A 12,334-nucleotide genomic window follows, 5' to 3' on the forward strand; every position below is an offset into this window, starting at 1 on the left:
CTACATTGTAAATGGCATGGTACATACCATATGGTCCTTACCCACCAAAGTTTATTTGCTTTCAGATTTTCTATCATAGGCTTTTCTGACATCTGACTGTATTTTGCAGACCAATTTTTTTCTCCTTTTTTTTTTTTTTTTAACTTTTAAAAGAAAACTTAATGGAACACCTGAGGGAGTTGAGCCCCCACCAGGGAGATAAGCATGTGTGTGAACAAGGTTCCTCATCTTCAGGCACACCAGTGGGGGAGTGTGACATCACTCTAAACGATAGGTCAGTCAAGTGCTGCCCCTCTCAGGAGTGAATAGGTCCTTAGGAGAAGGAGAGCCTCAGCAAGGAGAATTTGGGGGCCCAGCAAAGAGCCACATGAGGGACAGAAAGGCCAGGAGGAGTTCTATACTCCCACATTGGGGTCAAGGCTTGAACTAGTTCCCCTCCCAGGGGTCCCTCTCCTGTATGCTATCCACCAGGATCCTCCTGGCCTTCCTGGGATCCCTTTCCTCAGTCTGCGCCACTGTCTACTCACCAGCTATTGGAGGCCCTGAGGTCCCATCGCTTCTCTGTGTTTCCTATAATGCTTGGCACAGTGTAGAAGAGAGTTGTTGGTTGATTTGTCTCTGCAGTCGCCTTAGCTGGACTGTTTATTCATTGTGGGTCATTCCCTTATCCAAAACAAAACTACAGCTTCCATGTATTCTCAGCATTTGAAGATTTTTCTGTTTCTTCCATAGTTCTTCCCTTCCCAGAATTTTTCTTTTCAGACAGGTTCTAAGATTCATTCCTAATCCCTCCTGCTCTGGGATTACCTCCTTGGTTTGTGACCATTTGTCAACCTCCCTCCGCAGGAACAAGTGATGCTCTATCTGAAACCCTCACTATCCCAACCTGATAATCCACAGTCGCACTCACTCAGAACTCTGCTGGAGGTTTTATAAAGTGCAGGTGTCTTTATGTACAGTCTTTATGTAGTAGTGCTGCAGCGGTCTGGGTGTCTGTATTTTTTTAAGCTACAGAGTTGATGCCAATGCTGGATCTAGAATCCGGGCTACCATATCCTGAGCACTGTGTGTGGCACGCATCATCTGAGCTCTTTCCATAAACTGTGTGTGGCGTAACCCTCATGGTAGTGCTAGGGATTGGGTAAGATGAATCCTGACTCACTAAAACTAAGGCACAGAGAGGCCCAAGATTCTCTTCACAGAAGAGAATCTCTCCTTACGTGGTCCACATAGCACAGACAGACAAATGTGGAAGTCAAATTTAAAGCAGGGACAGTGGACTTCCAAGCCCACCCCTCACCCCTGTGCTGTCCACCAGGCACTCTTCTCTTGTGCTTCTTGGACTCATATTCCCAGCTACCTTCCTGACATCTTTTCCTGGGGGCCCATCTTTTCCTAGCAGGCCCCTGTTGAACTTGCCCACTCTTCCCCACAACTTGCTTCTCCAGTATCCTCTTGGTGGCTTAAGGGTGCCTCCAAACCTTATCAGTGTTCCTCTCCTCCCCTGTGTCAGCCCCCATATCTCCACAGTATTTACTTGGTTCTGTACTACACCTTTTATAAGCTCAGGTGTCTGAATTTTCTCTCCATTTCACTTCTATCCTCATAGTTTAGTCCTTCCTTACTAGACTGTCAACAGTAACCTCCTAAGTGGTCTCTGGGATTTTAATCTCTACTTCTTACGTGGTCCACATAGCACAGACAGACGAGCTCTATTCCTGAAGCATTGGTGTCACCCAATTGCATTGGGCTGCCCAGAAAGAAAACCCAACCCATCCTTAGGTCTGGCATTGAACACTCCACATGGGCTGCCCTTGACCCCGGTCTCTCTGCTAACACTGCACGCCTGGGCTCAGAACACTGGTTTCCTCACCATCTCCCAAGTGTGCTAGGCCCATTCTCACTTCGCCTTTACGCCTGACCCTTCTGCTGGAATCCCTTTTCTCCCCCAGCTCTCACTGGAAAACCTTGTCACACTCCTCTGGACAGCCCTTAAACAGCAATTTCTTAAAACTTAAGTTTTTCTGATTCCCCTGGTTAGTTGGTTACTGCCTCCTCTGAGTTCTCTCAACATAAGCGACTTCTACAACATGTAACCCCCTCTATTAGAATTGTTTGTTAGCCTGCAAAAGACCATGAGTCTCCTGGAAATTGATTCTTGAATCCATAGCCATGAGCAGGGCTCAGCGCCAAGTAGGCACTTGGTGAGGGTTGGCTCCCAGACCCCGTTCCGACTGGGCACTGCCAGTTTCCTTCTGTTTGGATGGATGCAGAGCAACAACAGATTCTGATGGCATTTTGGCTCTGCTGTTGGTTGTGCCCAAATCTGGACAGCTAGAATAAGAACACAAAGTGTTCACAAGCCAGATGGAATAGCAAATCAGAGGGTAGTCTGGCCAGATAGCAAGTCAGATACCTGAGACCGAGGCTCCCTATTGCTTGGGATTTTACTAAGGAAGAAATACAACTTTCCAATCCTTCATAATAATAGTGCTGATTAAAACTAAAATAAAATATGATTCCAATGTAAACACAACCCATTGAAATTTAGAGCTGCACATTTTGGTCTAGGAAAACTGGACTGTTAGATGTGAAGCCCACCAATGAAAACTCACAAAGGCAGATGCTATTAACAGGAAATTTAATGTAGACCAAAATCATTATGAGTCAAATTGTTACTGTAACATTTAGGTAGGCAAGAATGGATTCAGTGATGTTAGCAAAATTAATTAGAAAATAATCAGGAACAATGTACTATTCTTTGTAGAAAATTGATCAAGGAATTGATGTAGCCTAATGGCATTTCCTCAGAAAAATTCATTGTCAATAAATATTCCTTACTAGGCACGGTAGTGCACACCTGTAATCCTAGCTCCTTAGGAGGCTAAGGCAGGTGGATCACAAGTTCAAGGCCAGCCTGGACTACTGTGAAACCCTGTCTCAAAATAAAATAAAAAATGCTGGGGATGTAGTTCATGCACAAGGCCCTGGGTTCAATCCCCAGCACCACTAAATAAATAAATAAATAAATAGTCCTCACTGTTGATATAATTCAGAAAATAGAGTTTACACATGTGTGGTGGCTGCTTTGAAATGACTGTCTCCACTTTGGAGTGTTATGACTGATAGAACTGCCAGAACAACCCTGACACTTTTCCTCTTTCTTACAGGGGGCAGTGCCCAAAGGAAATGCCACTAAAGAATTTATCGAGAGTTTACAGTTGAAGCCTGGGCAGGTGGTATACAAGTGTCCCAAATGCTGCAGCATCAAGCCCGACAGAGCCCACCACTGCAGGTACACGGGCTGGGGCTCCCCTGTCTCCTCTCAGCCACCCTGCCTCCTGTCACACATATACCCTGAAGTAGCACACACTTCCCCCACAAGTGCCAAGTCAGAAAGTGGACTCGGAACACCCACCCCCGGCTCTGCACATTGTGCATGTGCATCCTGGTCCCTGTGAGCCCACTAGATTGGAAAGGGCTTGTGATTTGGACTTAGAACATCTGCCCCAGGACTTGGCTCTGCCACACCTGAAGCAGGCCTTTGTTTTCATATATGTAAAATTGAGGGAACTCCTGTTTTTCCTACCACTTCACAGCTTTTATGACAAGGAGACCATGAGACAAAGCTTTAGAAAATCATTCTGTGAACATCTTATACTTGAAACAAAGGGTTGCTCCTGAATAAAGACTTTCCTTTAAAACCAAACTTCTAGAGGTTATGGCTATTGTAGAAGTCAGCTCAAAAAAATGTTTTCCCATCTTATCTGGCGAGTTTTCCCTTTTTATTTTCAGGTTTCTTTGTTGTTTTGAGTCTTCTTGTTGAGACAATGTCTAAATAAAAATTATATTTTATCATTAGCAAGAACTTTAAATGCTAGAATACAGAGGGAGAAATGTCACTGAGTCCCCTTTTCAGACCAGTGCTTGTGTTTGGGGTGGGGAGGGTCATAGAGGAATGAACTTGCTCTCAGAGGTGAGAGGTCATCCTTATCAGCCCGAGGCCATGGAGCTGTTTGGGTCAAGTGAGACGTCTGAGTGAATAAAAGGTGGCCTTTCCCTGTAGTCCTCACTGTCCACCTCTCAGAAGAGACTAGTCAGTCTCTAGGGTTCAGATTCCAGTCGGCTCCTTGGTTCTTGCTGCATCAAGGCACTTACCCTTCCTGTGCCTTCATCACTCATCTGATTTCTATCTTCACAGCCACCCTGAGAGCTAGGTATTACTGTAGGGGTTACTCTTCCTAGTTTCCTAGATGAGGAAACTAAAGCTCATGGTGGTTAAGTGACTGCTCTAAGGTCTTGCAGCCAGTGAGTACTAAAGACTGGTGGTTCTGGCTCCAGGTCCCAGCAGGACTCTTTTCACTAGAACTCCAGTTTGGGAGTAACTCATATAACCCTATGTACTTGTATGTTTGTTTCTCCGTCTCTCTGAAAGAGAGAGATCGATTGATCTGTGGGCCTGCCCAACTAGTTGCCACCTGCTTGAGAGTGAAGGAGGTACTCCAGCAGAGTCCTATGGCAATTGCTGTACCCTGTGGGGTTTCTATCTAGATCAACTTGCTTCTGAGGTCCACATCAGGTTTACTTCTTGTGTCTGAGATGGAAGCATCAGTCTAGTCTTTTCCTGTCACCTTGGGGCTCTGGAGCTAGCTGCTGTCTAAGGATCACCCAACTTGCTTGTGTGGTTCCTCAGAATAGCCCCAAGGGTTGGACCAGGTTCTGGCCTTGAAGTTGGAGAGGTCATTGTTGGAAATCTGGAACTGTCTCCACTGCACTGTGACCCTTAGGCCTCTGCTTTCTCTCCTATAATTGAGGGTTGTTCCTCCGTAGCTTGTTATGAGGATTAAATTTAAATAACTGTTCAAGCTGCCCAGCTCAGCGAGTAGAAGAATGTGTAGAGACTTGGAGATGTGCTGGGTTTATAAAGGCAAGACCAGACACAGAGTTATTGCCTTTGTAGAAAAGAACTTTGGGGCAACCACAGTGGTTTTTTTTCTCTTCCCTCCCCACACCCTCAGCTGCCTTCACTGCCTGGCATTTTCCTACCGCCTCCTCGCCTCCCTCCCGGGTGACCAGGGGAGGTGTTCTGAGTGCTAGTAAACACATCAGCTTGAGCAGCAGGAGCTGCTTACTCAGATGAGCGAGCGAGGATGCCTGTGCATCGCCTGCCTGTTCCTACTTCAGGAAGTGTGTGCTGACGGCTGCTTCTTCGTGATGGCACATGTGGCCCAGGCCATCTGGGGACCCACAGTTTGGATAAGCAGAATCCCCAGCACATGAGACAGCCTGGGCTTGTTGATGGTTGGTTGAGCCCAGTCTACTGTATCTGGGCTTGCCTGCTCGATATGCCCACTTGTGTTTGTCCCCATCTCTTTTAGTCCTGTGTTCCCAACAGAACCCATTGAATTTGAGGCTGTCTCCATTCCCTGTGCTCTGATGGGTACCACAGATACACCCAGACCTGCATACACCTGAAGGGTGTGTGCAGGTAGGTCTCACCCTCCAGAAGCACTTAGAACCCCACGCTGCTTTCATCCTGGTATGGAATCTCCCAGTCATGAGGACCATGGAAGCATGTGGAAATCCTGTAAGAGGAGCCATTTTACTGATGTGGATGGTTAAGGCTTTAGGCTTATATGCTGGGTTCTTCTTGGAGGAGGTGGAGACCCCTCCTTGGCAATGCCTCAGCCACGCTTCAACCTCTCCAGATATGCACAGTGAGGCTGAGACAGTGGTAGGTTGCTTTGTGCACCTACCAGATTCTTATTTGCCGCAGTCTGGCTGGGCACAATTCAGGAGCCACTTGTCAAAAGAAACGAACTTTATTTTTAGAACACACACACCACACCACACAGCTCCTCAGGAAAAACCCTCAGAGCCCAACTGCCACCACCGGCTTCCCACAAGCCTCTCAACCTCCCCCACTCCTCCTGCTCTTGAGGCCCATTGGCTGGGTCGTGTGGGCGGAGCCAAAAAAAGTCCCCCAGTGAGGAGCTCCGTGGTCTGAAAGGGCGGGGAAACAGCAATGAGCATCACCGCAGAGGAGCCAATCAATTGGCAGCTAGAAGTTGCTGGGGCCGCTGTGAGCCAATCATCAGCTGGCAGCTGGAAGTTTGCTGGGGCCCCTTGGGCTGTGGCTCTCAACACTTATTGTTTTGTCTTTCTCGTTGCTAAGACTACTAATAAAATGTACATAGCATGAGTATTGTTTTTAAAGCGTTTAGCACACATTATTGATGCTTACATGAAAGATCAGGGTAATTCTGCTGAGGCTGAGTGGAGAACCTCCATTGTTTTGCTCAGACCCTCTTCTTTCCCTCACATTGCACTGTCTTTCACAAAGTCAATTCTGAGCTGTGCTGGGCTGTGCTATGGATCTTTGCTTATACTTTTGTCATAGCCAGTGAGGTGTGATGCAGTGAAACCTGTGTGTGATGCCACGACTCCTCCAGTACTTCTTGCTGTTTTCTTTTCATCTTCCCTACTGGAGCATCTAGGCAGATGTGAGTCAGCTCATTTCCCAGGCTTGCTCATTACCTGTCTCTAGCATCAAAGCCTTAAATCAGCAGACTCTGCTATGGAAGGCCCTGGGCTTGGCTCTGTGCTTATATTGGTGAGTTAGAAATCGTCCTGACTCTAGGGGCCTCCCACCCAGGCAGGACAGGCCCTCATCTTGTGGCACAATTCCATAATTACTGCTATGAGAGACACACACAGTCATGCCTATGTTGCATATACGGCCATTACCCAGGATGGGCACCAGAGCCCCAGCCAGCTCATTTGAGGCTGCATACCTAGGAAAGGCCTGTACACCTCCCTGGAGAGGGAACACATAAACACAGAGGGAGTCCATGGATGCATATGAGCCAATGAGCTTGTTGGGTTCTCCCAAGCTTTGAGTCCTGAAAAATGGTAGGGAACCTGGAAGAAGTGGGGAGGAGAAGCATCTGCCTTCTTCTAAAACAATAACTTAAAACATAGAAGGGGCCTGGGAAGTATGGATGGCAAGGACACACACAAAAAATACTTCCATATAAGGCATTTGGTCTTTTTAATGATGTATTGCACATGTGGTCCTTGTGCCCCAGGAACTTACCAGCCCACACTATCTCGTCCATAATTTACTGGAATTAGTGGTAGAAAAGAGTGCAAGGAGAGAGCTTTCAGGCATGTTAAGGAAAGAGCAAGTTAGGAGGGTGCCTCAGAGGACTCAGTTTTGCCAAGTGAGAAGAATGGAGAAAGGGTCCTCTGGCGTCGGGCCTGTGCCCAGCAAGACAGTAAGGTAACCGCGGCATGTTTGGAGAAGGGTGGCAGGCTTCTCCATAAGGATTGTGAGGCTTCCTCTTATCCTGTGCTTTGGCTGCCCTGCTACGTCTGGAGAGGGAACACTGCCAAGCCCACTCTGTGCAAAGGAGACTGGCTCTGAGGCAATGATTCCTTATTGGTCATCAGGCCTTGTAAATGGAAGTTCGTGGTTTTTCCACCTCCTGAGGGATAGTCTTTAGGTAAAACCACAGGGTAGAGTGCAAGCACCCTTCACTGCTCCAGGCCTTGCCCCTGACATGCTCCATGCCCAGGCCATTCAGGTGAACTTTTTGTGAGCAAGTCAGCCTCTGAACAGTGCTTCACCCCACCCACCCCACAACCACCTGGCCCAGGGTGAGGACAGGTGCCTTTTTTTTTTTTTTTTTAGTACTTAACCACTGAGCCATATCCCCTGCCCCTTCATATTTTACTTTGAGACAGAGTCTCACTGAGTTGCTTATGGCCTCAATGAATTGCTTAGGGCCTCGCTAAGTTGCTGAGGCTGGCTTTGAACTCGTGATCCTCCTGCCTCAGCCTTCCAAGCCACTGAGATTACAGGCGTGTGCCACCACATCCAGCGAGAGGTGCCATCTTTGAGAACAGGAAACTCAAGAGACCAGCATCTTGAGCTAGTCTTTGTAGGCCTCAGTGGCTGTACTTAATTTCCCTGCTGCCTAAAGCATAGGAGTTTGTCTTATTTGGCTGCCCAGTGAGACGAAGTTCCTTGTGATGTCCAGTGTCCTGGCCAATGCCTCATCTCTTCAGTGAAGCTGGGAGGAGAGCAGAGCACAACTTTGCCATGAGAGCTTGTTTAAACTCTTGTACAGCTTTAAGAGGATGGAAGGCCACTTTGTGCCTCTCTGCCCCTGAACCCACCCTGCCTCAAGAGCACACACTTGAAAACCCTTCTAGAAATAAGTAAAGATAGAAGAGGAACTTACTCAGGGCCCTGGAGCAGAGAGTGTTTGTACTCTCAGGAGTCTGTTTCTCAGATGAGAAGGGACATAAGGAACCCCAGAGTTGATTGTATCCGGAAGAACATCCAAGAAATGGGCTGTAGCAGGCGGCTCCTGGGAGAGCGGGAGCCTGGTAGCTGAGGCCTAGAACACAGGGCACAAAATCACTCCTTGCTTTCTGTGCTTTTAAAATTGTTCGCTGGGAACACTGTTACTAACTCAGACATATAGTATATTATATATGTATATTTAGATGTATATGTGTGTGTGTGTGTGTAAATGTGTATATATGTATATAAAATTTTTTTTTTTTTTATGTATGTGTTCAAAATTGTTAACAGAGAGAGAGAGAGAAACAGACTGGGCAGTGGAGGTGCCAGTGCCCAGTGTTCTGTTTGTTTCCTCTGCCTTCCTTTTAGGCCTCTTTCTTACTTTGCTTGCCTGGCCCCCAGGGAGATTATGGAGCCAGGCCAGCATGCTTGTGTTGGCCAGGCCCTTTGGAGTGGTGGAAAAGAGTGAGAATGGAGATCAGTACGAATCCACCACTTGTCTGATCGAGACCTAGTATGTGTTTTCATGTATTTTACTTTCATGCTGGTAGGAGATCTGAGGCTCAGAGTTCAACTGTTTGACCCAGGCAGCTCAGCTGATCCAGGTCCACCATGCCACCAGACTTCAGGCCAGGCTTAGCAAAACATACCCTCATCCCTGGGAGAACATGGCAGTGTTTTTGGAACTTCTGTGTGGCTCTTAGTTTGGGGTGTTTTTTGTTTGTTTGGGAGCTGTAAGGAACAATTCTTCTCTGTATCCCATCCAACTCTTGTCAAGTTTTTTAAACTACTACTTCATTCCATCTTTGTAAATCCAGTTCTCAGCTGTGTTATCCCAGGAGAGCAGCCTATTTCTCAGCCATGACAGGTCTGTCTTGTTTATATGTTAAACAAGATAAAAGGCCATGACTCTGTCCCCCTGTTGGGAATGACTGTGAACCCTGGGCATACTGACCCTGCCTTCCAAGGCACTTGTAAAAAACCCAGAAAAACCTCTAGCTGTGCCAGAGAGAGCCATTTCTAAGGAGTAAAACTGGAGCTGTGGGTCCCACCTTCCCCTTGGAGGCCCCAAACTGTTAGGATATCCCTAAAGGTCTGACCTGTGGGCTGTTTCAGTGTTTGTAAGCGGTGCATTCGCAAGATGGACCACCACTGCCCTTGGGTCAATAATTGTGTCGGCGAGAACAACCAGAAGTACTTCGTCCTGTTTACAGTAAGTCAGTTTCAGATGTCTGCCCTGCCCTCCACAAAGCAGCAGCGGAGCCTTTTATTCCTTTGCAAATTCTCAGCATTCACAGCAGTCTTGACTGCCCTTGAGAAAGCTGCCTGCCCGAGTAGCTCTCCACCCTCCTGCCAAAGATCTCTGGCTGAAAAGTGCCCTTCACTTTCGCATGCAGACAGGTGGATTAGCTCCCACCCCAGGTGTCAGGCTTAAGTAGCTAGAGCAAGCAGTGTTAGCAGTGTCCTCACGTCCTGAGCTGCAGGTAGGTAGAGAACACTCAGAGCTAACTTCACTTGAAGTTAGCAGTCAGCACCCTAACTTAAAGTGAAGAGAAGTAGTACGCCTTGCATGCCCCCAGGCAGTCCAGGTCATGCCTGGTGCCCAGGCTTTGTTTCTGTTCTGGTTCCACAGACTCAGAGAATGGCTGCTCCCCTCAGACCCAGGGCGGGAGGTCGGAGGCCCTGTGGGGGAGTCACCAGTTGCCTCTCTGGCCCCGTCCTGGTCAGGCCTCGGCCTAGCTAAGTGTTCCGAGGAGCAGGTTCTGAATGCCCTGCTCCAGAGTCTGCACAGTCAGAAGGTTCTCACAACAATGGCATCTGCACTGCTTTCCTGTTTCAGATGTACATAGCTCTCATTTCCTTGCACGCCCTCATCATGGTGGGATTCCACTTCCTGCATTGCTTTGAAGAAGATTGGACAAGTGAGTATGTGCCAGGGCTTCCCTTCCTGTTCCAGGGTGGGTTCTGTAACCTAAGCGGGGTGGTCACAGACCACCTATGTGAATCCAGCTCTATTTCCTTCATGGAGGCTCTGTTTCCTTCATGGTACCAGCTGTCTACCTCAGTTTGTTAAATCTACTGCAAGACTATGGAGAGAACAGGGAAAGAACAGCAGAGGCCCAAGTCTATCTTCATGAAAGAGAGCAGCCCCCCAAAATCAGTTTAACAGGTAAAGTAATGAGTAGAACAGGCCCATTCCACTGAGTGTGCTCAGGGAGAGTGTAAGGCCCCTGCAAGTAGAGACCCTGGTTCCAAGGAGGGGGAGCCATGTTGGGTGATAGCTTATGTTTCTATCTTTACCTGAGGCTTTTTTCTTTTTCTTCCAGTTCTGGGGATGGAACCCAGGACCTCAAGCATGCTAGGCAAGTGCTCCACCACTGAGCCACACCCCAGCCCTAAATGGGGCACATTAATCAAAAGTTGTTTTATTCTAGTTTTGCAGAAGTCCCTATTTTTAACCTTCTGCCTACGACATAGAGTTTTTTATTGATTTGCTTGGTTTTTTTGTGGTGGTTGTTTTCAAACTGTTTAATCATCACCAATTTACATTAAAAACATACACAAATTCTCTCTGCTCTAGAAGTATTCCATTTAAATGAGCAGATGGAATGAGGTCCAACCAGAATACTGTTACAAATTCTGAAGGAAAAGAAAAATAGATTCTGGAAGGGAAAAGAAAAATAGATTCTGGAAGGGAAAACAAAAAGAGAGAGAGACCACCTGCTGGGCTAGAGCTTTCACACTCAAAATCTGAGGCAGTCTTGAGCAGGGAACATCATATTTCTACTGTTTTTCCTTGGTGGGTGCCCTTTTTCACTTTATCATCTTCAGAGCAATTGCCTTTCCTGCATGGGCTGACTTGCCATACTTTTGGCATAAGCCCAGGGAAAGAAGGAGACCTCACTAATGAGCAGGAGGCATGAGGAAGGGTGGGGGAGAGTGGGCATCTGCAGATCCTAGAAGAGAGTAAGTCTTCAGCAAGTTCCCAATCGCTTGGTGAGCTTCCTGAAGTACCCTCATTCTGCCACACCCTGGGGATGCAGGTCAGCTCCTCGTTTTATTAACACTTCCCACCTGTCATCAGGGTAACTGTAGGCAGTAACAGAGACTGTCAGTGAGGTGGAATGTCTTTGAAATGGTTTTATTAATGTCTACAAGGAGACAGGCATCACACAAAAGGCTTGTTGAGCAGTACCTCGTTTCAGTCTTACAACAAGCCTGCAGGGTAGAAGAGTACTCCCCACTTTGCACATGACAAAAACTGGAGCTTACAGAGGTTGAACAAGTTCTACGATCATTTAGCCAAGAAGAGGGCCTGCTGTTCAAGCCTCAATCTGGAGCAAGGGTTTCCACCTTATCTGGCTACCCCAGGGTCTTCCCTGGCACTGCTTGTCTTTGCTCAAAATTGCTGATGGAGTGGATTTGAGGCACCAGTTCCTAGACCAGCAAGGCTAGGAAGGCACAGGACAGTCCCCGGAATGGATACCTGAAAGTTGCCTGTGTATGACAGTTAATGCCATCATTGCTTAGTCCTGGTTGAGCTGGTGGGGCCATAGGAGCTTATATTAAGAGGGCATGGGGACTGTCCCCTAGGTTGAGGTGTTTTGAGTTAATGTTTAAAGAAGAATAGGGAGGTAGTTTCACATCCCCTGAATCTGGATCGTGCCTGCCCAGGCTCCATTTGTAATCCCCAGGGCCCAGCTCAAGAAGGGAAGGATGCTTGCTGCTTTGCAGGGAGGGAGATTAAGCCCTGTAGGCTTTGCCTACAGCTCCAAGGCAGCCGAGTTAGGTGAGGCAGAGGCAAGGTACCTACATCCAGTGAGCACCCTCTGACCTTGTGTCAGGCTAAGGTTGTGCTATACAGATGTCCCCTCATGAATTCTCTCTTTTGCAGGGGTCTTGGGGGGAGTACCAGGGATTGAACCTTAGGGGCACTCAACCACTGAGCCACATCCCCAGCCTTTTTTTTTTTTAACTTAGAGACAGGGTCTCACTGAGTTGCTTAGAGCCTTGCTTTTGCTG

The 12,334-nt window shown here is 47.6% G+C and overlaps 1 protein-coding gene across 6 annotated transcripts in view; it reads left to right on the forward strand.

The window, feature by feature from the left end:
* Nucleotides 1-12,334, forward strand: part of Zdhhc3 (zinc finger DHHC-type palmitoyltransferase 3) — a 52,594-nt gene that overhangs the window by 26,021 nt on the left and 14,239 nt on the right. For 3 of the 6 annotated variants that reach the window (XM_048795091.1, XM_048795090.1, XM_048795092.1), the window contains exons 3-6: nt 3,171-3,295; nt 9,428-9,524; nt 10,152-10,233; nt 10,639-10,674. In XM_048795091.1, coding sequence (XP_048651048.1) covers nt 3,171-3,295; nt 9,428-9,524; nt 10,152-10,233; nt 10,639-10,674 — 340 coding nt within the window. The remainder of the gene's footprint in view (nt 1-3,170; nt 3,296-9,427; nt 9,525-10,151; nt 10,234-10,638; nt 10,675-12,334) is intronic. The other 3 variants (XM_015489388.2, XM_048795093.1, XM_048795094.1) reach the window with 2 other exon arrangements.

This window comes from Marmota marmota, unplaced genomic scaffold, assembly GCF_001458135.2.
Source record: "Marmota marmota marmota unplaced genomic scaffold, marMar, whole genome shotgun sequence".
Taxonomy (NCBI): Eukaryota; Metazoa; Chordata; class Mammalia; order Rodentia; family Sciuridae; genus Marmota; species Marmota marmota.